General features: G+C 36.5%; 2 protein-coding genes and 1 long non-coding RNA gene across 3 annotated transcripts; 2 read left to right on the top strand and 1 right to left on the bottom strand.

Moving 5' to 3' along the window:
* Positions 1-551: 551 nt before the first annotated feature.
* LOC123867450 (probable cytochrome P450 304a1) lies at positions 552-26,389 on the bottom strand. Its single transcript, XM_045909494.1, has 9 exons — positions 26,192-26,389; positions 23,212-23,460; positions 19,379-19,551; positions 17,830-18,102; positions 10,873-10,990; positions 9,041-9,221; positions 8,010-8,127; positions 3,278-3,419; positions 552-840 (listed from the first exon to the last, which is right to left on the bottom strand). The coding sequence occupies exons 1-9, from the start codon at positions 26,286-26,288 to the stop codon at positions 656-658; spliced, it is 1,536 nt and encodes a 511-aa protein (XP_045765450.1). The 5' UTR covers positions 26,289-26,389; the 3' UTR covers positions 552-655.
* LOC123867473 lies at positions 12,698-27,024 on the top strand. The gene is made up of 3 exons (XR_006796427.1): positions 12,698-12,802; positions 25,621-25,625; positions 27,011-27,024. It is a non-coding gene; the product is annotated as an uncharacterized LOC123867473 (long non-coding RNA).
* Positions 13,504-17,808, top strand: LOC123867440 (LEAF RUST 10 DISEASE-RESISTANCE LOCUS RECEPTOR-LIKE PROTEIN KINASE-like 1.1). Its single transcript, XM_045909478.1, has 5 exons — positions 13,504-14,050; positions 14,123-14,313; positions 14,756-14,925; positions 15,734-16,932; positions 17,297-17,808. The coding sequence occupies exons 2-5, from the start codon at positions 14,153-14,155 to the stop codon at positions 17,684-17,686; spliced, it is 1,920 nt and encodes a 639-aa protein (XP_045765434.1). The 5' UTR covers positions 13,504-14,050; positions 14,123-14,152; the 3' UTR covers positions 17,687-17,808.
* Positions 27,025-27,226: the final 202 nt, after the last annotated feature.

The following is a 27,226-nucleotide window of genomic DNA, read 5'->3' as shown; positions in this document are numbered from 1 at the left end:
AACTTCTTTAATAGATTCCACTGGGCTACTTACATTTCGAATTAAATTAGGTAGGTACCTACTTTGGGTAGGTATGTTACGTTCAGACTTCTACTCATGTGGACCTGCCTTTATTTGTTTGTGCTTTGTATGTGTTTTTTCTGTACTAATTTTGTGGTGTACAGTAAAAGTATATTCATTCATTCAACCATCGATATGCAACACATTCATGTCTAAATTATGGAATAGGTAAGCCCACCCATGAGAAGTCGAAACGTTAATGTATTTAAAATATATATAGGTAGGTATGTACCTATTTAATTAGCAAAGTATATTATGTAGATTAGAAGTAATGCCATAGTTTTTACAATGCTTTATGAGTTACATCGCTTTCTTTTCAGGAAAAAATGCGTCGTAACGAGTACTCCTACAACTAGCAACTTGCAGTGTTCTCACAGTAGGTACCTACAAGGGACAAGTGAGTAGGAAAACTTAGGTACTTAGTCAAGTTTATTGCTTTGCTACAGTACTTAGACATTTAACGTCTTACTATAAATAATGAAACAAGTTGATGACTAAATTGACCTTTTAATAGTTTTTGTATGGGAACTCTGTCAGGTTTAAAATAAGCGTTCAACGCTCGTTTAATTTTTTTGTGGTAAGGCATCTAAGGCCGCTAAAATCTAGGTGTGACGCGGACCCAAAACTCTGGCAACGTGGTGATGATGCCCTGTATTCTTGTCATGGGCTGCTTCAATGGCTTCCCGTCTGCCGTGGAGACGCTGAACGCTTGCATGAATGCGGCGAACACTTGGAACATCGACTGCCGAGCGAAAGTTTCTCCTGCGCAGAGCCTCTTGCCTGTGAAATTGTAAAGTATTCACCTTACATTAAAGATTGATTTGAGTTGTGACCAAACCTTAGTGTAAGATTAAAAGTTAAAGTCAATTCGATTTATTTCGACTCGCTTGGTAGTGCAGTAGCACAGAATATACAAGGTGTAACCAGAACGTTGGCAAAAACTTAAGGTTATAATTATTATACTACTTCAACACAATCCAATGCCAAGAACTATTTCCCTTATTTTGTAGTTTTAGTGATTTAGTATTTGTCCAACCCGCAATGTATAGCGTGCAAAACTCGGGTCAATGCCCCACCTACGACGCGGCATCAACTCCGAGTGGCCTATTTACGTAACGATCGTTGATCTCTAGCATCAGTCAGATGTTTGATTTGCAATATATTGTGAACTTTTAAAAAATACAGGATTTAAAAAAATATCCGCCTTTTTTTTGTGATACCTTATCAGTACTATCACCTGTGAATGAAAAGTCCCTGAGTGATTCATAACGCTCAGTCCCAAACCCTTGGACTCAGAAAGCTGAAATATTGCACAGGGGTTTCCTGTGTGATACAGACAAGGAATAAAATATATTTTTTATGAATTCCCACGGGACAGGGAATAAATAGGATTTAAATTTTCGCCGAGCGGAGGGAACTGTGTGCGGTCGATAGGCTCAATTTCATTTAATACCTAATATTGAAAGTATCAATACTGAAGAGTATATTGTGCTGGATAATGACCGCCAAATAAATTTTCAATGCTATTTGCGATAAAATTGCTGACAGCACACAGGAAGGTCCAAAAAGCCGAAGAGCATCTGAGGACCGAGAAAAATTAGAACGAATGAGATTTAGTTGTTTGTTTAGTTGATGACTTAAACACTCGGGCTCCAATCTAGGGCTCCAATCTCGAAGTCTGATTAACTTCGTTGTAGGGCTAGGAAGATGAAAGGCTCTCGATCTTTCTAGCTAAACAGGATTAGCTGGTCTGGAGCGAGGCACGAGATATTATCGTGGTCAGGTAAGTACTTACCGCCTCTAGTGAGCGGTGTGATGAATAGATGGCTGTTAACCTTGGCGAACACCACTTCCTTGCCGGCCAGGTTATAATATGTAATAACATAGCGATAGTTTAATAACAAGGTATGATATCTAAACCAAGGTGGAACAGCCATTTTAACAGGTTTTCACAGCACTTAAATAAAACTATTAGGTGTTTTCGAATGAAGGCTATCAATTTCGATATTAGTGGTTTTTGCAAACGAAAAAAACCGGCCAAGTGCGAGTCAGACTCGCGCATTGAGGGTTCAGTACTCAGGTATTTTTCCAACATTTTGCACGATAAATCAAAAACTATTATACATAAAAATAAATAAAAATTTGTTTTAGGATGTACAGGAAAAGTCCTTTCATATGATACCACACTTGGTATAGTCAACTCATTTTGAAAATTGAAACACATTTTAATTTTTTTTTAATGATGTGATCACCAATTCGCGGTTTTCAGATTTATTCCTGTACTTGTGCTATAAGACCTACCTACCTACCAAATTTCATGATTCTAGGTCAACGGGAAGTACCCTATAGGTTTCGTGACAGACACGACAGACAGACAACAAAGTGATCCTATAAGGGTTCCTTCCGTTTTTCCTTTTGAGGTACGGAACTCTAAAAATATTGTTTTTTTGCAACCGTTAGGTATTTCCTTATTTATGACTGAATTATCCGCTCGTGTTAGCGTTGTAAATAAATAAATCGTTATCACATAAAGAAACCTGCGACAATTGTCTCGTATACATTCTTGCAACTTCACAGGTGAATGAACGACCCGGGAAGGACAACGACTGTCTTTTTGTCAATACAATACCTTTAGAATAAAATTTTCGAATTACGTAGATATTTTTACCTGACTTGTATTGTCACCGGGTGGATACGGCAAATAAAGGTAAAGATACTGACCAACGACCACTATGCAGTAGGCACGAAGAAATAAATACTACAAACACACACATTTTAATTTTTTTTAATGATGTAACCACAAATTCGCGGTTTTCAGATTTATTCATCTACTTGTGCTATAAGACCTAGCTACCTACCAAATTTCATGATTCTAGGTCAACGGGAAGTACCCAATAGGTTTCGTGACAGACACGACAGACAGACAGACTGACAACAAAGTGATCCTATAAGGGTTCCGTTTTTCCTTTTAAGGTACGGAACTCTAAAAAGGTAAATCCAAAGGGACGAAGTCGCGGGATAAGCTTGTACTTATATTTAAGTAAGCTAGGTAGTGACAACTTCGTTTGCGCGATTCAGGCTCCGTAGTGAGTAATTGAAAATACCTGTGGCGCCATTTAGTGTCGGTGTGTGGAGTCCGCTACATTTTTAAAAAGACTGACCTTTGACGCGAACAAATACGCGTAAAAAAACTAGTTTTATATAAAGGTTTTCTTACCGGCTCCAAAAGGTAGGGATTTATCCTTGGATACTTGTAGCTGCCCGTCCTCGATGAAGCGCTCTGGTCTGAAGTTCTCTGGATCGCCCCAGGTTTCTTTGTCGTGGTGCAAAGAAAGGTAGTTAAAGGAAACTACGCAGTTCTGAAACAAAAATTCTACGTAAAACTACAGAATACCTAGCAGCATCTTCTAGGAAGGAACATATTTAATAGGAGGCTCACTCCACAGAAGTAGAAGCGTTTGTCTAAATAAATAGCGACTTTTATACCTAACTTGTTAATAATCATCATGATCAACCCATTGCCGGCTCACTACAGAGTATAGACAGGGCACGAGGATTCATGGAATACTCCTTGGCGCCCCCTGATGCTTTGAAATGAAAGAGAAAAAAACCGGCCAAGTGCGAATCAGACTCGCGCACTGAGGGTTCCGTACTCGGGTATTTTTTTCAACATTTCGCACGATAAATCAAAAACTATTATGCATAAAAATCTGTTTTATAATGTACAGATACAGCCCTTGACATATGATACCCCACTTGGTATAGTTAGCTTACTTTGAAAATTGAAACACATTTTTTTATAATGATGTAACCACAAATTCACGGTTTTCGAATTTATTCCTTTACTTGTGCTATAAGGCCTACCTATCTGCCTTTCATGATTTTTGGTAAACGGCAAGTACCCTAGGTAATTAGGTATAGGTTTCTTGATAGACACGATGGACGGACGGGCAGACAGACAGACAACAAAGTGATCATATAAGGGTTCCGTTTTTCCTTTTCAGGTACGGAAACCTAAAAAGACTATTGGAATGAAAGAAAGCTAAATTTACATATTGGTCATAGCCCACCACGCGGGCTAAGTGAGGATTGGCAGACTTCATCACACCTTTGAAAACATCGTGCAGGTTTCTGATGTTTTCCTTCGTTGTTAAGGCAAGTGATACTTTTTTAATTGCACACACATGCAAACGCATTTATCTATGAAAAGTTAGAGATGCGTGCCCGGGATCGAACCTCCGACCTCCCGAATAGGAGGCGGACGTCCTAACCACTAGCATCCACTAGGCTATCATGTACCTAGAAGCTACCTTTTACTTTACCTTACCAAAACTACCTACAATCTCTTCATTTGTTACGACGCGACGCGACGCAATAAAGTAAAATTCAGTGTGCCTAGAGGGAGATTTTTAACCTATTCGATCGCGTAAAAGTTAACTGCGTTTTGTATCAGCGCCATCTAGTGACAAGAAGATGGCGCTGTTTCTATTCCATACAAAACTCAGTTAACTTTTACGCGATCGAATAGGTTAAAAATCTCCCACTAGGCACACAGCTCCCACAGCACAGGCTAGTGGAAACTTCTCAAAAAAACAATTTTTTTCACGGTCTATGTAGGCCAACTAGATACTGCTTTGTTGTAAATTTATGAAATACGACTTAGATTTTTACTTGAGATTCCTTTTCGAATACTAATTTTTCATCAAATTACCATAATATTGTGTTTTAAGTACCAATTATATTTGTTCTTTGATTCTTATCAAAAACCATTTATATCCAGAAATATACTGTATGCGGAAATGCATACTATACGACTACCTGCATTATGTCCGCATTTCTAATTTGAAAATGTTAGAAGTGACGCGATTTTCAAAATCCGAATAACAAATCTAAACGATGTGATACATATTATTATCTAGATACCTATGCAAATTGCAATAGGATATTTAAGCCAATGTAGAAGTACCTACTGTAAAAAATCTGTCAACATCTCATCCTTTTTAGGGTTCCGTAACTCAAAAGGAAAAACGGAACCCTTATAGGATCACTTTGTTGTCTGTCTGTCTGTTTGTCTGCCTGTCTGTCTGTCTGGTCTTATAGCACAAGTACAGGAATGAATCTGAAAACCGCGAATTTGTGCTTACATCATTTAAAAAAAATTAAAATGTGTTTCAATTTTCAAAGTAAGATAACTATACCAAGTGGGGTATCATATGAAAGGGCTTTACCTGTACATTCTAAAACGGATTTTTGTTTATTTTTATGCGTAATAGTTTTTGATTTATCGTGCAAAATGTTGTAAGAAATACGGAACATCCGAGTACGGAACCCTCAGTGCGCGAGTCTGACTCGCACTTGGCCGGTTTTTTCTCTTTCATTTCAAAGCATCAGGGGGCGCCAAGGAGTATTCCATGAATCCTCGTGCCCTGTAAAGAAAATCCGTCACCGTCCACCGACTACGGGTCTAGTCTAACTCATGTTATGTAAAACGCATCGATTTTGGAAGCGCCGCCTATAAGGCCATGTCTTAAAATAATTCATATAATGCCTAATAAGTAATGACCTTATTACTACCATACTTAGATTAAACCAGTTTACATGTTAGATTTAATCAAAAATATTTAAAGCAATTCTAATCAGAAGCTAATCAGTACTTTTAGAAAAAAATCAGTAAAATTCTTAGAAGCTAAGTCGCACCATCGTCGCATCCATTATGGATGAAAACTTTAGATCAACGGAAAAACATTTTAAAGTTAATTAAATTATTTTAAAAATTTAATAATAATAATTAAATTTATTTAACCGTAAATACATTTTCCTTGCCGAAAATATAAATCTTTTATCATTACATTCATTTCATTTCATTACAATCTTGAGAGTCTGAGAATCATTCTCAAAATCATTCATGAGAAATTCTTTGAGAATTTTGGCACGAATTCTTAACTAATGGTCGAGTCATAATTAAAAAGAAAAATAAAGATTATGATTTCGGAGAACTTACTTCCGATTTGCATGTAATTTTCATTCCCCCTTAAAAATATTATTATCTTATTAATAAGTGCAGCTAGCTAAGCTGATTCCCTCTTCTTTGGTACCAATTATCTCATAAACGAAAATTTTTAGACTTGCCAACATTACCTAGTTATACTAATTATATCATTTCAATTAATGAATAATAACAATTGCAGGTATAATCAAGTGCGCTATTTTTAAACATTCTCAAAAATCGTGGGAAGTTTCCCACAAACAACAAACAAAAAAAAACATTTTGTAAAACAAGTTTAAAAAAAAAAAACCGGTCAAATGCGTGCTAGAACTCCGAACATGCTTGAGGTAGAGTTCCGTAGCTTTTTTAGCTGGTTAGAACTTTGGTGGTCATTATTTCCTTAGAAACCTCATAATGATTTTAAAATAATATGTATAGTAACTTATGGTGATACCTTGTTATTATACGTAGGTACCTACAATACCATACTTGAGGCGATAAATAAGTTTTTGTTAATAAAATGTAAATAAAAAAAATTGTTCCGATGATAAACTGTCATCAATTAATTAAAGGGCCTGTTGTGAGGGTCTCAAATATAACATATATTATATAATTATTTTGAACTAAGTACTTAATTAGTTTTAAAATTTTAACAGGATAGATGAAAATCGTGCTTAGGATAGCTCATTACAATCTTTTATCTTCAAAAATAGGGAGGCCAAAATTTTGAAATACTTACAGAAAATAGTTCTTTATTTATTATATTAGATTACAGGAGAAATATCGAATTTCTATGGTCTTAAAATACCTAACATGGTAAATATCTCTCAAAAGTTTGCGTACAAGCTTTTTGTATTTGCATGTGAAGATAATTAATAGAGTGGTGTCAAGTTCAAGGTACGGAACCCTCGGTGCGCGAGTCCGACTCGCACTTGGCCGGTTTTTTAAATAAAAACAGATAAGCTAGGTACGCACTACACAGGAAACTCACTAATTAAGCTATCTTTATCTACTCATTTATCAATCTATAGATATTTTAGTTTTAGCTGCGGCACTGCTAGAATTTTATATTATTGCCTAATATTTTTTACTTATTACCTACTTCAATGAAGGTAAGTAAGGGTAAAAGGAAAAACAGGCTGAGTGACATCCTAGCTATTTACAGTTCAAACCATTACCTATATTTAGAATTTTTGCATGTTTAAGTAGGTTCTCTCCCGATGACTTTATAATAGACCACCAATAACTCTCTATATAAGACCCTAAGAAAGTTTTTTCTATTCCATTGCAAGTTAGCCCTTGACTGCGATCTCTCTTGGTGGTAAGAGATGGTGCAAGCTAAGATGGAAGCGACCTAACTTGGAAGGGGTACCTATTGCAGTTTCATTATACTTTTCAGTTAACTTATTGGTTTCTACACGGCATCGTACCGGATGATTCACACAATCGCACTTTACCAGCAAGGTGGTAACTAGCCAGACCCAGATTAGACCAGTTACAAAATAGAAATCATAAATTCCCAAAAAACTCAATGGGGATTTGTGGAAAAGTACTCATTCACAAATCTCCATTGATGGGGATTGTCAATGGGGGTTAGTGGAATAACCCATTGCCCCTGCCGGAATCGAACCCGGGACCTCCCAATTGTAAGACCACAGCGTTCACCATGGCACTGAACTCTGAAGTCTCTACAAGTCCAGCTGTGGACGTCTATCGGTTGATAATGATGATGATAATGCTGCGAAACTCATCATGCGAATGTGTCTTTATGTCAGCTAGCTTTCATCTAGTTATCCCGGAACACCCCATAGGATTTAAAAACCTAAATCCACGCGGACGAAGTCGTGGCCACAGTCCTTTAACTTGATTGGTTTTGAGATCTAGGTATACCTAGACCAATTAAAACAGAGGAATTAAAATCTTTGATGAATGCTACATTTTTCCTTGATATTACGAAGATTACCTCAGGTATGTCATATCCCCCAAACTTCGAAGCCTTCATAGCTCTATGAGGCACTCCAAGAGGCACCAGTGGCTCATACCTCATGATCTCTCGGATGCACGCTTCGGTGTACGGCATACTAAAAACAAATAGATCTCATAAGGCGCAACGCACATCAGCAGAGAGGAGTGGAGTTATAGTAAAATATATTCTACTAGAGGATGCCCGCGACTTCGTCCGCGTGGACTTAGGGTTTTGAAGATCCCGTGGGAACTGTGTGATTTTCCGGGATAAAAAGTTGCCTACGTCAGTTACAGGGACGCAAGCTACTTCCGTACCTTTCATACAAATCGGTTAAGCGGATGGGTTTTTGGGAATCCTGTAGGAACTCTTTGATTTAACGGGATAAAAAATAGCCTATCCGTCCCCGGGATATAAGCTAACCCTGTACCAAATTTCGTCAGAATCGGTTAAACTGTTGGGCCGTGAAAAGGTAGCAGACAGACAGACAGACAGATAGACAGACAGACCGACAGGCAGACAGACAGACAAACTTTCGGATTTATAATATTAGTATGGATTCTATTGCATGGAAGTTGGAGTTAAATTCTTATCTAAAAGAACTTCTCCACCCGCTCCTGCTCCCACCTGGGCCGCAGATTAAAATAGTAGGTAGGTATATAGTTAGGAAACTCGAGCTACTGTAGTTTGTGACGATTCGTGGCAATCTGACATTTTCGCCGATCACACGCTAAATGCTTATTTAGCATATTTATTCAACAAATATATTTTTAACCCCCGACCCAAAAAGAGGGGTGTTATAAGTTTGACGTGTATATCTGTCTGTGGCATCGTAGCACCTAAACGAATGGACCGATTTTAATTTAGTTTTTTTTTTGTTTGAAATGTGGCTTGATCGAGAGAGTTCTTAGCTATAATCGAAGAAAATCGATTCAGCCGTTTGAAAGTTATCAGCTCTTTTCTAGTTTTCTTATAGAGTTTTAGTGTCGAGGGTTTTTTTAAATTTTAAGTTATATTTTCATTTCTCGTACTTCCGTCTGTCATCTAGCGTTGGCATGCGGTCGCATCCGACCACTCTGTCGATTTCCTCGTGAATTTTGTCTTGAATTTCGGGTTGCAGCAACAGCCTTTCGACCAAAAATGTAAGTACGGCCTGAACCGCGCTGGACGCTGGGAACATGTAGTCAGTACAGACGAGCTGGAACTGGTGCTCTGTAAAAAAAAAACCTTCATTCCGATGGTTATTCATGTTCAAGTCAATAAAAAAGCATATCATCTTGGATCAGTATGTCAATCGATTTGACTCCATATCCCCTTGGTTTCTACACGTATTTGCCGGTAGAGTGGTAAAAAAGCTTCACACCAGACCAGACCAGAGGAAAAGAAATTATACGATTCTGAATTTCCCCTGCTCGGAATCGAACCCGGAACCTGCCACTCTTGGAGCCGCTCTTGCTTCAATCAGGCGGAGTTTCTCAAAATCCTTTGGGGTGGGATGCCTGTTGAGACTTTGTTTTTAACCCCCGACCCAAAAAGAGGGGTGTTATAAGTTTGACGTGTGTATCTGTGTATCTGTGTGTCTGTGTATCTGTGTATCTGTCTGTGGCATCGTAGCGCCTAAACGAATGAACCGATTTTAATTTACTTTTTTTTGTTTGAAAGGTGGCTTGATCGAGAGTGTTCTTAGCTATAATCCAAAAAAATTGGTTCAGCCGTTTAAGAGTTATCAGCTCTTTTCTAGTTTTCTTGTAGAAAAGAAGGTTAGATAACCGTTAGGTTCATAATATATTATGTCAATTGACAAATGTCAAGCTGTCAAGATGGACGTTGCCTTGATACATAATTATTTATTTGAAAATGATGTTTTGGAAAACTCAGATACTTTGGATCGTAGGCGCGGAATAGTCCAAGAAAATCGGTTCAGCCGTTTGAAAGTTATCAGGTCTTTTCGGTCTTTTCTAGTTACTGTAACCCTCACTTGTCGGGGGTGTTATAAATTTTTAATTTACACTTGTATACTAGGTAATAATAACTACCTACTTAATATAAAATTTGTGGCAGCATTAATGGTATTTATGCAACGTCCTCATATATATATTTTTTGTGGAAAATTACGAGGCATTGGCGAAGTGTAAATTCTATAATAATGATAATTTATTAATTCACACAAATTAAAAATTCTATGTCGCCGTGTAGAGTTGAGTCACAAAATAGATAGTGTGGAGTTGTGTAGGCAGGATATAAGGATATAATATTATTATACCTACAGTGGAATATTTTATGTTTTTGGTACGAACTGTGAACCTATATTTTACACTAGATGATGCCCGCAGCTTCGCCCGCGTGGGTTGGTCAGGTCCCCATCAGGATTGAGGAGTTGGAATACAAAGTTTTTATGGAACTATATCGCAAAGTTCCGTTAACGATTAAAAAAAATTACGCAAATTGGTTCAGAAATCTCGGAGATCAATCACATAGGTAGAAAAACACAACTCCATTTTTCAAAATCGGTTAAAAAAGTAGCCTATGCTACTCCTTGGTTAAGCTTCTACTTGTCTGTGAAAGTCCCGTCAAAATATTATGTTTAGCCATTCCGAAGATTAACCCGTTCAAACAGACGCGACCCTTCAATTTTATTTATTAGTATAGATAGCGGGACTGGCTCTACCATAAAGTAAAAGGAACAATCGCTGAATTCTTTAATCCATGGGATAGTATGTCTGTCTGTCTGCTAGCTTTTCACGGCTCATATTGACGTTTGGTACAGCAACAGCTTGCGTTCCGGGGAAGGATATAACCTACTTCTTGTACCGGAAAATCAAAGTTCCCTCTGGTTTTTAAAAAACCACCCCTAAAAACTAACCTGAAAATGTCGTTCGTCTGACGGTCTCTTGCTCTTCTTTCCACTTTCTAATGTAAACATCCAAGAAATGACGATCGTACTTGACGTCATGCGTTGCCATTGCTTGCTTTATAAATTTCTGTCAAAAAATAACTCTGAGTTAGGTAATATTATATACTACTTACTGAGGACGTACACCACTTATTCGTGGAATGTGTTGGTAACAAGGCGGAGAGATGGGAGTTATTTACACTATTTCCCATGCTTCGCCAGATTGGGGGCTGTAACGGCGCCCTATCCCAACCTCTGTTGGATGAGGTTAGGGCTCTGTTACGGTTGTACAAGAAGACCTTACGAAAGTAGGTAATTTAATAAATGTCACGGAGTGTCATGTTCCGAAAGGAAAAACTCCTTAAATTATAGATTTAAAAAAAAAACTTATCCTACTTAATAAAAATATCTTAAGATACTTATCGAAATTGACTATTTTGATTAGTGTTCTTATTACTATAGAAACTAATAGGTACGTACACGTGGAAGTTAAATTCTGTAAAAACAAATTATCTCTTGCATGTAAAGTTGCCGCCAAGGTTGCCACATGATATTCAAAAAACATAAATCCACGCGGGCAAAGACCAGGCTCCATACTAAAATATTCAGACCCCTTTCTGAGCTTCTGATATACCCTATGAATGCCAAGTCTGCGCGCGACGAATGGCCTATCCATGGAGGGTCTATTAACTTGACCTCTACCATTATTCTAAACTTTTCTTCCATCAAGACTGGTTTCTGGTGAACTTATTATAATATTATTGTTATTATAATCTCATTCTATCGTTTGTGTTGCAGTCAAACGCTTATCGAATAAAAATACTTAGGTAGGTATATATGAATCAAAGGTCGTTACCGGTCAAAGCCTCAGTTTGGCATTCTGCTTATAGATACCGTTTTTAGGATTCCGTAACAAAATAGTGATAAAAGGAATCCTTACAGAAATCATGTTTTTGATTATTATTGTGAAAAGATCTATTGTTTTTTTACATATAGGATATAGCTTATTGCTGTTTATACCTATATATATATTATTTATATTATACCTACCTAATAAGATTTTTTTCCTTACTATGTGAAATAATCCTACGAGTTATGTTATTTTTATAAGCTTTTACGAAATAGGTACTAAATAGTTTTAGACAGGTACGGTCTATATACGGTCTAAGGAAATCGCTTAGGATATAGGTGGGCACTTTCATTATTTTAAAATTAATTTGGTTAACCAAGCGAATATAAGGCATGGTTTTTTTAAGGTTCTGTAAAAAAATTAACGACTAGTACGACTTAGTCATTCGTACTGCTTTGGTGCTGAAATTCATGAATTATTGTTTAAAAATTATTATTTATACTTTATTTACCTAGCTTAAAATTGTACAATTAATTTATACTAGCCGATGCCCGCGATTTCACCCGCGTGGATTTAGCTTTTTTGAAATCCCGTGGGAACTCTTTGATTTTCCGGGATAAAAAGCAGCCTATGTGCTAATCCAGGATATTATCTATCTTCATTCCAAATTTCAGCCAAATCCGTCCAGTAGTTTTTGCGTGAAGGAGTAACAAACATACACACACACACACATACAAACTTTCGACTTTATAATATTAGTGTGATTTTATGTTTTCTGATTGAATTATTTTATTTATGACGTTCAAAAAGTGTACATTTGTACCTACTTTGAATAAAACATTTGAATTTGAATTCATTCCGTCTGTCGGCCACATCTGCTTATTTTAGCAAAATAACTAGAGAGCAATTATTATTATATTTATTTGGAAATTACATTCATTTGAAGTGTCAGCTGGGCAGAAAGAGCCCGAAATGCTCATTATCTTTATGTAAAAAAGTGAGTTTGGTCGGAAGTACACATCCGACCTTATGATACTAGAGTCGAGATATGTAAAAAACATTAGAAGAAACTATACTAGATGGTGGTTAGTATGGATAGTTTTAAATAATGCTTGCCTAACTTTATTATAAATTAAAGGATTCAAAAATATTTTTATTTTCGTTGCAAAATATCTAAGTACATACTTTTCCTTCAAAGCACGGAACCTCAATACGCGAGTCTATTCGAACTTGAGTGGTTTTATTTTATTTTTATGTGACAACTGATCTAAAATTAAATATTTTTTTACCAAAATAAATAAAAAACAAGTTTCGTAAGTTGTTTGTTTGTAAGTCACAAGTTTGTTGTAGGTACCTACTTGAGATGAAAGGCTTTCTGAAAAAGTATCTAGACTAGAGTGAAAGTTTGGATGTTTGTTAGCCTGTTCTTCGCGCCACAATGACTGAACCGATTTGGCTGAAAGGAACGTAGGATGGTAGGATGTCTTACCTGACTTAACACTTTTTATCCTGGAAAATTTAAAAGTTCCTGCGGAATTTTGAAAATGCCCAAGTAGGAATAAGTATCAACTATCAACGCGGACGACGTCGCGGGCATTATCTAGTAAGCTATAATATGACGTTATGAAAGATCAGATCCAATTTATCGCGCATAATATGACAAAACGACTACGTAAAAAAAATAAGGTTATTGTAATGGTTCTATGAGATAAGCATGTCGCTGCATGGACTAAATATAAATAAATATCAAATGGAGATATCGTGCTGTTTGCAAAAATATTATAATAAGTAAAGTAGGTAGGCATCTGTTAGAATGAGACTTCCATTGCGTGGGTTAAGGTTACCTATTATATGGTTATTAGATATCCCTCGTGGCCACGTCTTCGAAATTCGGGGATAAAAAATAGCCTAACTCACTCTCCAGGTCTGATTTAGGCAATGCTAAAAAATCGGGTCTATTTCGGTAGGTAGGGACAAACAAACAATCAAACACACTTTCGCATTTTATAATAATAATCGTGAATACAATGATGTCGTTGATAAAAACTACACATAGGGACGATAGGCGACTTTCCGGCCAGGCAATTGAGTTTGGATTATTTAACTACTTTTGCAGTTGTTGGGCGTTGTTGTCAGTGATTTTACCAAAATATCTTTTTCTGCCATTATTATACTCTTTAAAAATGAAAACCATCAAAATATCTTAATAATTGCGTTTTAATTCGATAACAGTTTTGTTATTTACTAAGATCAAAACGTAAAATCCCAGTTGGTACCTAAGTATAAAAGTTATCACAGGTCAACAAATTTTGAGATAGGTAAGTTTTCCCTGTTTTTTCCTCATTCACATATCCATTTAATTTGTTTTAGTCCTTGAAACAAGACGTGTAATACTGCATCATGTACCGAAACGTAGAACTTCGTAAGCTCCCTCCAGATGCATTGCGTAAAGTTGTCGGTATTCTAGAGAAAAATAAAGATTGGAAGAAGGTAATGTCTGTTATACCGAAAGACTTGCAAAGTGAAGATTTTGAACCTAAATACAACAATGAGCAAATCCGGTAAGTCACCATGCAGTTAAATTGTTCGCTTTCTTCTTTATACCTAAGCATAATATTAATTAGTCAAATTACAGTATTAATACCGTAATTTGTAAATTCAAAAGTGTATCTGTTGTCTTTTCTTTACTCCTCAATTTATTAACCAATTTCAACAAAGTCTGGCATAAATGCTGAAGAAGTCGCGGATAATAATATCATCTATTTCTAGTACAGAGGTGGCTCGCATTCTTGAAACGGGTATAGGCTACTTTTTATCCCGGAAAATTAAAGAGTTCCCACGCGAGTTTTAAAAACCCAAAACATACGCGGATGACTTACGAGCATCATCTAGGTTTTACGTAAATATAAAAGATAGTTATACTAATCTTTATGTACCTATGTATAAATACCTATGTACCTACTAACCTAAGTCCTTTTAAACTAACCTAAATCCTTTTTTTAGAATCATAGAAGAGCATGCAAAAGCTACCAATCAGAACTGCACTGATATACTAATGGATGAGTGGGGTACATCAGGCAGGATTCGACCCACACTGGGCACTTTGAAGGAAATTTTAAACAAATCCCAAATATTCAGCAGGGCTGCTGAAGAAGTTGCCATAATGTTGAATCGTATGTATTATCTGGAACTTAAGATTTGGTTTATAAAAGTATAATATACTTCTCATCTCACTCACTCGGAATAAATTCCTTTGGCCTTTGAAATCTGCGTGGAAAATGGTAATTTTGCTCGCTAGCGAGCAAAGTACGAGTTGAAATTCGAACGTGACGAATTGTGGTCTATGGTTGGGGTACTTTCATATCTTTTTACTTTCTATTACAAATACCACATAATGAAACTGATATTTATAGTTAAATTAAGTGACCCGTTAGAACACTTTATTTTTATTAAATCAAATTAAACCTAAAACCTACTTAATCCGTTTATTGTGTGTTCAGTTTGTGTAGGTATGTATTCAGTTTATTGAGTAAACCCTGAGTAAACAATATAAAGAAGTTCAATGAATAATTATGAAACATTTCTCTTTGTTCTTAGAATTTTAAATTTGAATTCTGAGCGCACTTGAAAAAAAATTTATTCTTATATATGCCACCGTAAAATTGAAAATACGGTTAAGTTATAATCTATCTCGCGAGATTGTGAATTGTCGAAAGATTGTGAACCTCTCTATTGTGAGATCTATAATATGTCGCAGCGAAATGGCATAAACTGCCATCTCGCTGACACGCGGACAGACAGACAGACAGACAACAGATTGACATTAATAAGGCTCCGTTTTACCCTTTGGGTACGGAACTCTAAGATAAGGTAATATTCAACTAAAACCAGAAAAATATTAAGGACCAATGTAAAATACTGAGATAAAAAAATTGGTGGTAAAACAACTAAATAATATATATTTTCATTTCTTTAAAATAGCATCCGTACCTGAACGCCCAAGTTACATCCCAGCTGAACCAGGTCGTACAAAGACTAAAATAAGCGATGAAAGCGCAGAACCAAGACCACAAGACAAGGGCACAGCTGTGACGTCAAATAAAAATCAAAAAGAGAATGGGTCTACAAGGCAGAAGGGATGCACAAATGACAATAAGACATACAGCAATGAAATGTTACCAGATCAAGTAAAACCTACACCTGATTTTATAGATTTTAACAAAGAACAACATATCCAAAAGTCTATGAATATACAAAACGCGGGTTACGTGCTTCACGAGAGTTATGACATCACTAATGAGTCAAAAGACAAGAAGAGCCAAAAAATTTACCAACATTATCCAAAACCGTATCAGACCTCCTTTCCAAATATTAACATTTCCACAGGAATACACAGTGCTCTACTTCCAGACACTGATTTGGCTCATTCAGACTATGACAAGAGCACAGCTGTGAAATCAAATGATAATAAGTCATGCATCAGTGAAATGCTACCGGATCAAGAGTTTATGAATATAGGAGGCTCAAGTTACATGCTTCGTGAGAGAAACAATGCTAGCTCACAATCACATAGGAACATGCCCACAGAAATAGCAAGTGCTGTACTTCAAAACACTAATTTGATTCATTTTGATTATGATGATTTAGACAACATAACAGGGAATTTTGCTAAATTTTTAATTAATGATCCAAGTCATGGCCCTAAAGGCAGAATAGGCAGCGGGGGCTTTGGAGATGTATTTGTTGGAAAAGATCCTACTTTCGGAATGGTTGCTGTTAAAAAAGCTCACAGCCACTTAGCCATACCCCGTAAACCTAATATAGCCATTACATTATTTAACACAGAAGTTAAATGCCTTTCTCAGTTCAGACACAATAATATTGTTCCTATACTGGGTTTCTCTATGAATGGTCCTTTCCCCTGCATTGTCTTTGAGTATATTGATGGCGGTTCACTGCAACAGAATATTAAAGCCAAAATATTAAACGAATTTCAAAGGATGCATATAATCATAGGAACAGCGGAGGGCTTAAAATATTTGCATTCTAGTTCCAAAGAAAGTAAAGAAGGTATATTAAATGTAGTTGGGGAATCAGATTCACAAAAATCTATAAAACATTTTGTTCATGGAGATATTAAATCCGCTAATATACTTTTGACAAGAAATTGTGTTCCAAAGGTAAGATGATATTCATAATCCATATTCCACTTCCATAATCACTTATCACGTAATCATATTCCATTGGCAAGACGTTCTATGCCGCCGTCTATAGCTTACATTCTCAATTTCATCGCTAAGATTTGGAATCCCCTTCTGGGTTTCGTTCCTCCATATACCTATATCTTCAAAATCAAAAGTTTTTATTTATTTTTATTTTATTTTTTTATTTTTTATTTTTTATGGAGAAAAAGTTGACTTTAGTATAAGGCAAGCATCGCCATTTGCAAATCAAATAATCACACTTGTGATTGCAGTCTTTTGAAGATTTCTTTCCTAACATTTTAATATACTTACTCGTAACTATATGTATAATTTTTTTTAGCTCTGTGACTTTGGCTTGGCTAAACAATATGATTCAACGTTTGTTACAACATGTCCATTAGGAACCCCAGCATATATGGCACCAGAGGGCATGCATGGCACTGTCACACAGAAAATCGATATTTACAGTTTCGGCATAGTTATTTTGGAATTACTGACTGGTTTGAAACCTATTGTCGAAATTAATGGAGCAGATATTAACATAAAACATTATGTTGAAGAGAATGTAGTAAACAACGACATTACCCCGTTATTGGATCCTGTTGTTAAAATATGGGTAAAAGCTGACGAAGTCTACAAATTGGCCAAAATGTGTTTAGAGTATGACAGGAAAATGAGACCTACTATTATTCAACTTAGTGATATTTTGAATAAAATCTTGTTTGAATAGCACATGTTGTGGGTTCAAACTAGACGGTTCAAACTAGTTCAAAATAATAATGATTTGTGTACAAAATTATTTATTTGCGCATGATCGAAATCGAATCAATAAAGAAGCTATCCAGACTTTCACAACTTTTGTCTATCACTTACATCAAAGAAATCCAACAAAGCTTGGTTTCCCCTTCTCATGTCCCTGTACCCACTGTAGCCGGGTAGAACATCTTTCAGCCACGGCGTCAAAGTTATAGCGCCTCCGAAATCGTTGGATCCTCGTTGGAAGAGCATGACTTCTCTAGCTAGGTCCCATAGAACTTTGTACTCCGACCTGGGCAATGTGGTGCGGGCGAAAATGTGTACCATACCATTCATAAATGGTACGTCGAAATAGTGTTGTAGGCATATCAAGTCCCCTTTCACCAATTCCTGGAAAAAGACAAAATTAGTAAGAATCATATTAAAATTTAATCTATTAGCATTTAGTATAAATTTAGCTAGGAATAGATTTCGGTATCAAAGCCATATTTTTACCAAACCCTCATGAAACTGCATTAAAATGTGTACGTAATTTTTATTTTTATATTCAGTATTTTTATTTTATTACTACTTTAACCCGCAATTAGCTTTAGATTTGCTTTTACACAAGTATAAAAATCTATGAAAAGTATGCTCCTGAAAAAAACCAGCCAAGTGTGAGTCAGACTCGCGCAGTGAAGGTTCCGTACTCGGGTATTTTTTCTAACATTTTGCACGATAAATCAAAAACTATTACACATAAAAAATAAATAAAAATCTGTTTACGAATGTACAGGTAAAGTTCTTTCATATGATACCCCACTTGGTATACCTAGTTATCTTACTTTGAAATTGAAACACATTTTAATTTTTTTTAAATGATGTGGCCTACCTATCTGCCTTTCATGATTTTAGGTCAACGGGAAGTACCCTATTGGTTTTCTTGACAGACAGACAATAAAGTGATCCTATAAGGGTTCCGTTTTTCCTTTTGAGGTACGGAACCCTAAAAACATAATGATTATACCATCGAAGATTATGTAAATGATAAAACCGTGGATTTGACTTGCAGCTCGCCACTTTAAACATGGAATAATATTATTATTATTGTGAATCGAATCTTTGAAAAGAGCAACCGACGAGTTTCTTGCTGTACTGTTTCTTCTCGGTAGGAAAGGCATTTTGAATAATAAACATTTCTATAAATTGTACAGATAACAATAGTTACAAAAATTATTCTTGATACTTAGCAAAATAATACTCCTGCAGTTATCTATATGCAATTATGGTATATTTTTAAAATTTTTGAGGTAAGTATCTATTTATCCTATCTACTACTATGAGTAATTGATCAATTACTATCAGCGTGACGCTGGCCGTAGCGCAACGGTAGCGTGTCTGATTCCTGGTGGAAGGCTTCGGCCGTGGCTAGTTACTGCCGTACCGGCAAAGCCGTGCCGCACAGCGATTTAGCGTTCCGATACGATGCCATGTAGAAACCAAAGGGGTATGGATTTAATAATAACTGCCACACCCTTTCCAGGTTAGCTCGCTTTCATCTTAGACTGCATCATCACTTATACCACCAGGTGGGATAACAGTCAAGGGACAACTTGTATATTATAAAAAAATACAATCTTAATAATGTTAATTAAATTATGTGTTTATGAACACCCAAATTACTTACATTTTCAGTTGGATATTTAGGACCATTTCTCGCCATATCGATCATTTCCTTAGTTTCATTTGCAACAACAGTCTCCAGGCTCTCCGCTCGTCTTCCAAAGCCGTAGTCTCTCATGTATCGCAAGGAGAACCTTCTCTGCACGTGCCAGAAGTAGCCGTCAGTAAAGAAGATACCTGTAAAACATCAAAAAAAAACTTCATTAGTTTACTTCATAACGTTAGTTTAATCAAAATACACGTAGGATCACTTCGTTGTCTGTCTGTCTGTCTGTCCGTCCGTCCGTCCGTCCGTCCGCCGTCCGTCCGTCCGTCCGTCCGTCCATCCGTCGTGTCTGTCAAGAAACCTATAGGGTACTTCCTGTTGACCTAGAGTCATGTGGCAGGTAGGTAGGTGTTATAGCACAAGTACAGGAATAAATCTGAAAACCGCGAATTTGTGATCAAAAAAAAAAGATGTCTCAATTTTCAAAGTAAGATAACTATACCTACCAAGTGGGGTATCATAAGAAAGGGCTTTACCAGTACATACTAAAAGAGATTTTTATTTATTTTTATGCATAATAGTTTTTGATTTATCGTGCAAAATGTTGGAAAAAATACCCGAGTACGGAACCCTCAGTGCGCGAGTCTGACTCGCACTTGGCCGGTTTTTATCTGCTAAGGTCAATAGCGATTACAAGATATTATCATTTATATTCTAACTTATTGTTTTATTATTTTGTTGCATTCATTAATTATTTTATTGTTTATCTTCTCAACACAAGGCAGACGCTTTATCCAAGGTTAGTTTTCCGGTCCACTGAAATGATAATCATAATAATTACCTACCTACCTATTCATCCATCCATCCAGCCACCATCGTTGGCTCACTACTGAGTTCGGGTCTCCTCTCAGAATGAGAAAGGTTTGGCCGTATTAACAGGTATTCAGAGATTGGATAAAAATGATATAGATAGTCAGTTTCAGAGTCAAGTTCAGAGGTTACATGGCGCATAAAATTTATTCTTGCTGATAGATCAGAGATTTACGAATGCGACCCAAATGCGGTATTTTAAGCCCCAATAGCTCAACGGTTATAGCAGCGGACTGAAATCCGAAAGGTCGGCGGTTCAAACCCCACCCGTTGCACTATTGTCGTACGGCGTACCCACTCCTAGCACAAGCTTTACGCTTAGTTGGAGGGGAAAGGAAAATGTTAGTCATGATTCAAATGGCTAATATTTTTAATTAAAAAAAAATATGCTCTTTACTTTAGATGCATTGCATACCTACTACCTATTTAAGTAATGTTGATGAATTAATGATGATGATCTACTTTTTTGCACATAATATAATATTTAAATATCATGTTCGAACATAGCTAACATTGTTATCTATTTAACTATTAGATACAAGTAAACAACAGCTGCGTGTACCTAACAGTCTATTATTACTCGTATATGGCTTGTTGGTTTCAAGTCTCGTCACAACAATATTGCAGTTTCAAAGGTCAACTTGGCGATATTATTCTCCAAATGCAACAAGTCGCAGGCACTCATCTTTGACCTAGGATCATATCATCCATACTAATAAATATCACAAATGCGAAATGTGGCGGAATTATGTCTGTTTGTCTGTCTGTGATATTTTCACCGCCCATCCGTTTAATCGTTTTTGACATTCTGTACAGAGTAGGTACCTTGCATCCTTGCGGTTCAAAATCAAAGAGTTCCCAAAGATTCGGACATCATATACAGGGTTAAATAAAAAATATCAGATTAAGCTCTCGTCACGTACCTAATTGTTATCATTAAAACTAACAACTTTTAGTCTACGAATAATATTATGTTCCCCATATTTAAAAATTTGTTACACTTCATCATGATCATCCCATAGCCGTCTCACTACAGAGTACGAGCTATGTATCTTAGTATGGCTCTCCTATATCTTATGGCTATAGTCCACCACACTTGATAGACCAGATGGGTAGACTTCACACACCTTTGAGAACAGTATGGAGAACTCTCAGGCATGCAGGTTTCCTCACGATGTTGTTGTTTTCCTTCACCGTTAACAGGGCTCTCTTCGTCACTCGTTTCATACAATCGTAGTTCCAATTTCATTTGAATATTAAGCAACCAAAGTCCATGAAATTTTGCAGACATATTCTAGAAACTAATATCTGTGTCTGTGGTGTTTTAGATTTTTCTAAAAATATGTAGTTTGAAATTACAGGGGCTCAAGGATTTGTATGTAAATTTTTAAGACCGCGTAACTTTGAAACCGAATATTTTAACAGAAATCTGGAAAACCACAGACATAGATATTAGTTCTAGAATATGTTTGCAAAATTTCATGGACTTTGGTTGCTTAATATTCAAATGAAATTGGAACTACGTTTGTATGAAACGAGTGACGGAGAGAGCCCTCTTAAAGCGAGAACGCACATACCTACCTACCAAAATCCGAAAGGTTAGAGGTGCGTGCCCGAATCTCCGAGCTCCCGAATAGGAGGCGGACGTCGTAACAACGTAGCGAAATGGCAAAGTTTCCACGGGATTTTAAACCTAAATTTATTCAATTCAATTCATTCATGTCACCAACGACAAAGACGCGGGCATCATCTTGTATCCTAAATATTATGTGGATCAAGTAAACAGAAATATTACAGTTAATAGTATATAATTATTTGTCTACGTTTAATATGATTGCATCGATGATGCAAATTACTGTAGATCGATTTTGTCTCATTGGTACGATTTATAAAGTAGGTATAGCCAGTGTAACATGATTGAAACTATACATAGGCTATAATATTTAATTAGTGGTTTAACATCCTCTATTGCCTTGATGTAAACCACAAGTCATTTAAGGTTAGATATTTGAATAAATAGATGTTTATAAATAAGTGCAAATGAATAAAATTGAAGGGTCGATCAGTGATTTTGAAAAGTAGGTACATAATTAAGCTTATTCTTTCTGCGAAGTACCACAAGTAGATATTACAGCAGCCTTCTATGCAGAACATGACAGAACACGGAACACGTTTTGCTCAAATGCAAAGGAGTATCTAGACGAGGATTGGCTACCCAGCAACACTCCTTGAAGGTTTCAGCGGTTTGGTTGGACATCTAAGAAGGTAAGATTAACAGCTCGTTTACACAGGGTGCGTAATCGTGGCGTAAGCGTAGACGTAGCGCGTACTATTGCGTTGTAATGTATGGAACTGTATGAAACATGGCATACCGCTTGCGTGGCGTGAACGTTCAAATAGACGTAATGCGTGCAGTTATGTCTATGGATTCACGCGCGTCTCTACGCACGTGTCACGTGTACGTGCTGCATACGCAATTGGTGGGAATCGGGCTTAAAAGTGAGCTTCACTGGCTGAATCCGATAGAAAGTTGCACCAGCGGCCCGAAGTAGGTACAAAGGACGGACAACATCTAATACCTAAGTATAGAAACGGACCAAGAAAAAAGAATAAACGAACGAAGAATAAACTTACCTGACCTCTTCTTTAATAATATGTATAGGTATTTTTATACCTACTTGTCTGTCCTTTTTTACGCAATCTTCTATGGTTACATATAAAAAGACTAGCCTGACTGACTGACTGATCAATCAAAGCACAGCACCCAAAGCACAGTGCACCCTGGGGTTAAAAACTTACAATTTTGACAGTAGAGTTCTCTTATGACATAGGCGCTCTCGAAATTTTACTAAGTCGCGGGTTTAACTTGCAGTTGGCTTTTTGCAGCGAAAAAAATTGTTAATTTGTAAATTAGAAATTGTACGCGGACGAAGTTGCGGGCAGCGGCTAGTACGAGTAAGTCTAAAAATAAATAAACTCACCAAGCTTTTTCCAATACGAACGCAGGCGTGCTATGATAATGTCTAAGCGTCCATCAAAGTCCTCATTGTACAGGCCTTTCTTGATCAGTTCTGGATCGTCAATCACTATGGTCGCGTAGGAGCCGAGGTAGAAGCCGAGAATTTTAGTGTTGTAGTCCTTGGCAAGAGTTCTCAATGAGCCACCCAGGTTGTTTATTTGCCTCATGAGAACGATCCAGTATGCGCCATACAAGGGTAGGCTTGGTGGTCCTGGAATAGTGTAAGTGTATTTTTTTAGACTGGCTGAATTACACTAATATTATAAAGGAGAAAGTTTGTATGTGTCTGTGTGAGTGTGTATGTGTATGTTTGTTACTCCTTCACGCAAAAACTACTGGACGGATTGGGCTGAAATTTAGAATAGAGATAGATTATACCCTGGATTAGCACATAGGCTACTTTTTATCCCCGAAAATCAAAGAGTTTCCACGGGAATTTTAAAAACCTACATCCACGCGAACGAAGTCGCGGGTATCAGCTAGTATAAAATAAACTAGCGCTTGGCTGCCATCAGACCTGCTGGCAAGTGATGACATAGCCTATGCAGCGCGTTTGCCTAGAAAATGCCTATTCACTCTTGATTCGAAGGTAACTTATTAAAAACTAGCTGATGCCCGCGACTTCGTTTGCGTGGATGTAGGATATTTTAAAATTCCCGTGGGAACTCTTTGATTTTCCGGGATAAAAAGTAGCCTATGTGCTAATCCAGGGTATAATCTATCTCCATTCTAAATTTCAGCCCAATCCGTCCAGTAGTTTTTACGTGAAGGAGTAACAAACATACACACACACACACACACACACACACACACACACACACACACACACACACACACACATACAAACTTTCTCCTTTATAATATTAGTGTGAAGTGTGATGGAGGGGAATATTAATACCTGAAGGGCGTTTCATATCCTAGCGGTTTCAATCAGAAACTAAGAGGTTTATTGCTGCGTTCGTGTACATGGAATTTTAAGTAAGATACATACGGGTGCAGAACTTGTCCAACCATGTAAAAGTTTGGATGGTTCGATGTTTGTTACCCCTTCACGTTTCCTTTAATAGAGATGGCTTGTAACCTGATTTCACGCATAGGCTACATTTTATCCCGGGAAATCGAAGTGTAATCCCGCGATTTTTGAAAACCAACATCCGTGCGGAGGGTGCGGAATTAGGACCTATTCCGAACTACATGCAATGAATAAATTTTGATTTTGAAGTCACGGACACTAAGAACTAAGTACCTACATGTTATAACATACCTATCAATCTACATATACATTGATATGGTTGAAAATCAACTGTTTACTAAACTAACATTCTGGTCGCGCGCAGTGGCGGTACATATTTTCCATTAGATCGTTAAATATTTGCTAACCTCTACAGTTGTCAGTTCTTAGTTTATTTTACAATTCAACTAGTTGAAAATGCACATAAAATAGTTTTTCTGATTTAATCAAAGGTCAATAATGTATGGATATAATATAATTTAGGGTAGTGGGGTACCATCATCATAATCACTCATCGCCGGCCAACTACTAAGCACGGGTCTCTTCTCAGAATAAGAAAGGTTTAGGCCATAGCATACCATGCTGCACTGGACCAGTGCGGATTGGTGAACTTCATACACCTTTAAGAACATTATGGAAAACTCTCAGGCATGCAGGTTTCCTTACGATGTTTTCCTTCACCGTTAAAACATAAGACTGTACATTAGGTAAATGTGTCTAATAAAATAATCTTTATTGCTCACAGACAGGATTTTAGCGCGACTTTTAGTTGGTAAAATCATCAATGATATTTCTTATGATACATATCTTTTTAATTAATTCCCACTCTACATATACAGTATATGCATAGAGTGGAGTGGAGTGCAGTATACATATACAGGGTGTTTGGTAATTAGTATATAATGACGACACGTACCCATGCTACTTTGATCTGATAAACACAATGCAGAAGTATAATGACGAAATAAAATTATAAAAATTTCCATACAAAATTTAAAAATAAAATTATGTCAAAGTTTTCATGACCCTAACATGCCCTAACTCACTGAGATCATTGGCCATCTTTAGATAGGCCGAGGCCAACGATCTCAGTGAGTTAGGGCACATTAGGGCCATGAAAACTTGGTCATAAAAAAAATTAAAATTTTGAATGGAAATTTTTATAATTTAATTTCGTCGTTTTACTTCAGCATTGTATTTATCAGATCAAAGTAGCATGGGTACGTGTCGTCATTATATACTAATTACCAAACACCCTGTATACAATAGGTACTGATAGCTACAAAGCGTTTAATTTTTCTCATTTTTTTTTTGGGTTTTCTTAAAGCTGGAGACCGACTTGTAATATTTTGTATCGAGATTTTGTAACTCAAACCAAAGACTGACTTGTAATGTATCATTTGCGGCGAGCGCTCTGTGCTCCACTCAACTGTCGGTTTTCGCAAATTCTCTTTGAGCGTTGCAATTACAAGTCAGTGCAGGTCTGCCATTTTGATTAAAAATGAAGCACACAATGATCTTGTTACAATCTTGTAACAAATTGTAAATGGTACATTACAAACAAACGGTACAAGTCAGTCTCCAGCTTAAAGACAAGAAAAGCTTTGACTCAAATAATTTGTCACTGGACCTCATAATATTAATGCCATACGAAGAGATGTCCAAGTTAGGACTTAGGATAAATGTTTTGCCAACTCTTTTTATGCAAAAACCTAGATATGGAATTTCCAATGATTCAGAGTCTGGAATATTTTCCAAAAAAATATTTTGTTTTGTTGGTTTTGAAAATGTAAAGATGCCTTCAGTCAGCCTATAAGGTGGGAATAGAAAATTCTGTGACAACTCTACCTATTGGGGTTTACGAGATACAATCGGTACTAATTATTATTTATCAAGAAATAATTAATTTTCAAAATAGGTAAGTACTTACCGGGTGGGAAATTATCACCAGGCTTTATATATGCATTTTTGTACAAGCGCACACATAATAATATTATTAACAATATCGCTATGGCCACACCAATCATTTTGCTCGAGCACAGACACTGAACTGATTACTATAGTTGGAAATATATACTTTTAAAAGCGGTATATTAAGCTGCATTATCAATTTGTCGATTTGGCTCTACCAAGTAGGAATGTAAGACTGTTTAAGGTACAAAAATGAAAACGTCTAGTCTATTCTGCTCGCTTACCTACCTTAACTAAGAGGTCCAGTCAAGAGCAAAATGCACTAATCAGATCAGCTTTCGAATTACCGGTTGGAAAACATCGATGTTGGAAACCTAGTACTTACAGACTTTTTATAATAAACTCAGGCTTTTTCTTTCTGTCCTATAATGTTTCTTTAGTATGTAACTATCACTAAGAATAATATTCCCTTATTTACATTACCTATCAACCGATAGAGGTTCACGGCTGAGCATAGGTACGTCTCTTGTAGGGACTTGCGTCGCCTGAATGCAGCCCTGTGACTCCTTTGATGTCGTCTGTCCACCTAGTGGGGAGTCTTCCAAAAAGAAATGCTGACTACTAGTCAAATCAGCGACTTTTTATTAAACCTCAAAAAAAGGGAGCTTGTATGAAATACACCTTGTACACAGATGTGACGTCATACATATTTAACGTAATTTGACGTACTCTTTTAATTAAATCGATAGTTTAAATGTTTTGCAAACGTAAAACTTGCATCGAATGTGGATTTTACGAAAATTGGAAGACCCTCTATTTAATAAATACTAATAATAAGAAAAAATAATTAAGACATAATTTATTTTTGACCTAGGCATCATCCCCATTCCAACGCTGCGCTTTTAAGATATAGTTTAAGATATAGTTTCATTCTAGCACCCCGTGCATCGAGTTCTAAAATTCTTTTCCACAAATCTTCGTAAAAACGGTGAAATATAATTGCTTGTATAAAACAAGTACAGTCAATTATAAATATTTAATCTAAAATATTATT

The sequence above is a fragment of the Maniola jurtina genome, chromosome 8, assembly GCF_905333055.1.
Source record: "Maniola jurtina chromosome 8, ilManJurt1.1, whole genome shotgun sequence".
Classification (NCBI taxonomy): Eukaryota; Metazoa; Arthropoda; class Insecta; order Lepidoptera; family Nymphalidae; genus Maniola; species Maniola jurtina.
The sequence above is the reverse complement of the archived record's forward strand: the minus strand, read 5'-3'. Positions and strand labels throughout refer to the sequence as shown.

Bases quoted from the DNA above. Each gene is read 5' to 3' on its own strand.
- LOC123867450 (XM_045909494.1), bottom strand. From the start codon at position 26,288: ATGATTGGTGTGGCCATAGCGATATTGTTAATAATATTATTATGTGTG. The intron at 9,222-10,872 runs GTTAGTTTTTAG...TTTTTTTTACAG, and splicing joins CAGACGAACGACATTTTCAG to AGCACCAGTTCCAGCTCGTC. The intron at 3,420-8,009 runs GTAATCTTCGTA...TTTTTGTTTCAG, and splicing joins GGGGATATGACATACCTGAG to AACTGCGTAGTTTCCTTTAA.
- LOC123867440 (XM_045909478.1), top strand. From the start codon at position 14,153: ATGTACCGAAACGTAGAACTTCGTAAGCTCCCTCCAGATGCATTGCGT. The intron at 14,314-14,755 runs GTAAGTCACCAT...TCCTTTTTTTAG, and splicing joins TACAACAATGAGCAAATCCG to AATCATAGAAGAGCATGCAA. The intron at 16,933-17,296 runs GTAAGATGATAT...AATTTTTTTTAG, and splicing joins CAAGAAATTGTGTTCCAAAG to CTCTGTGACTTTGGCTTGGC.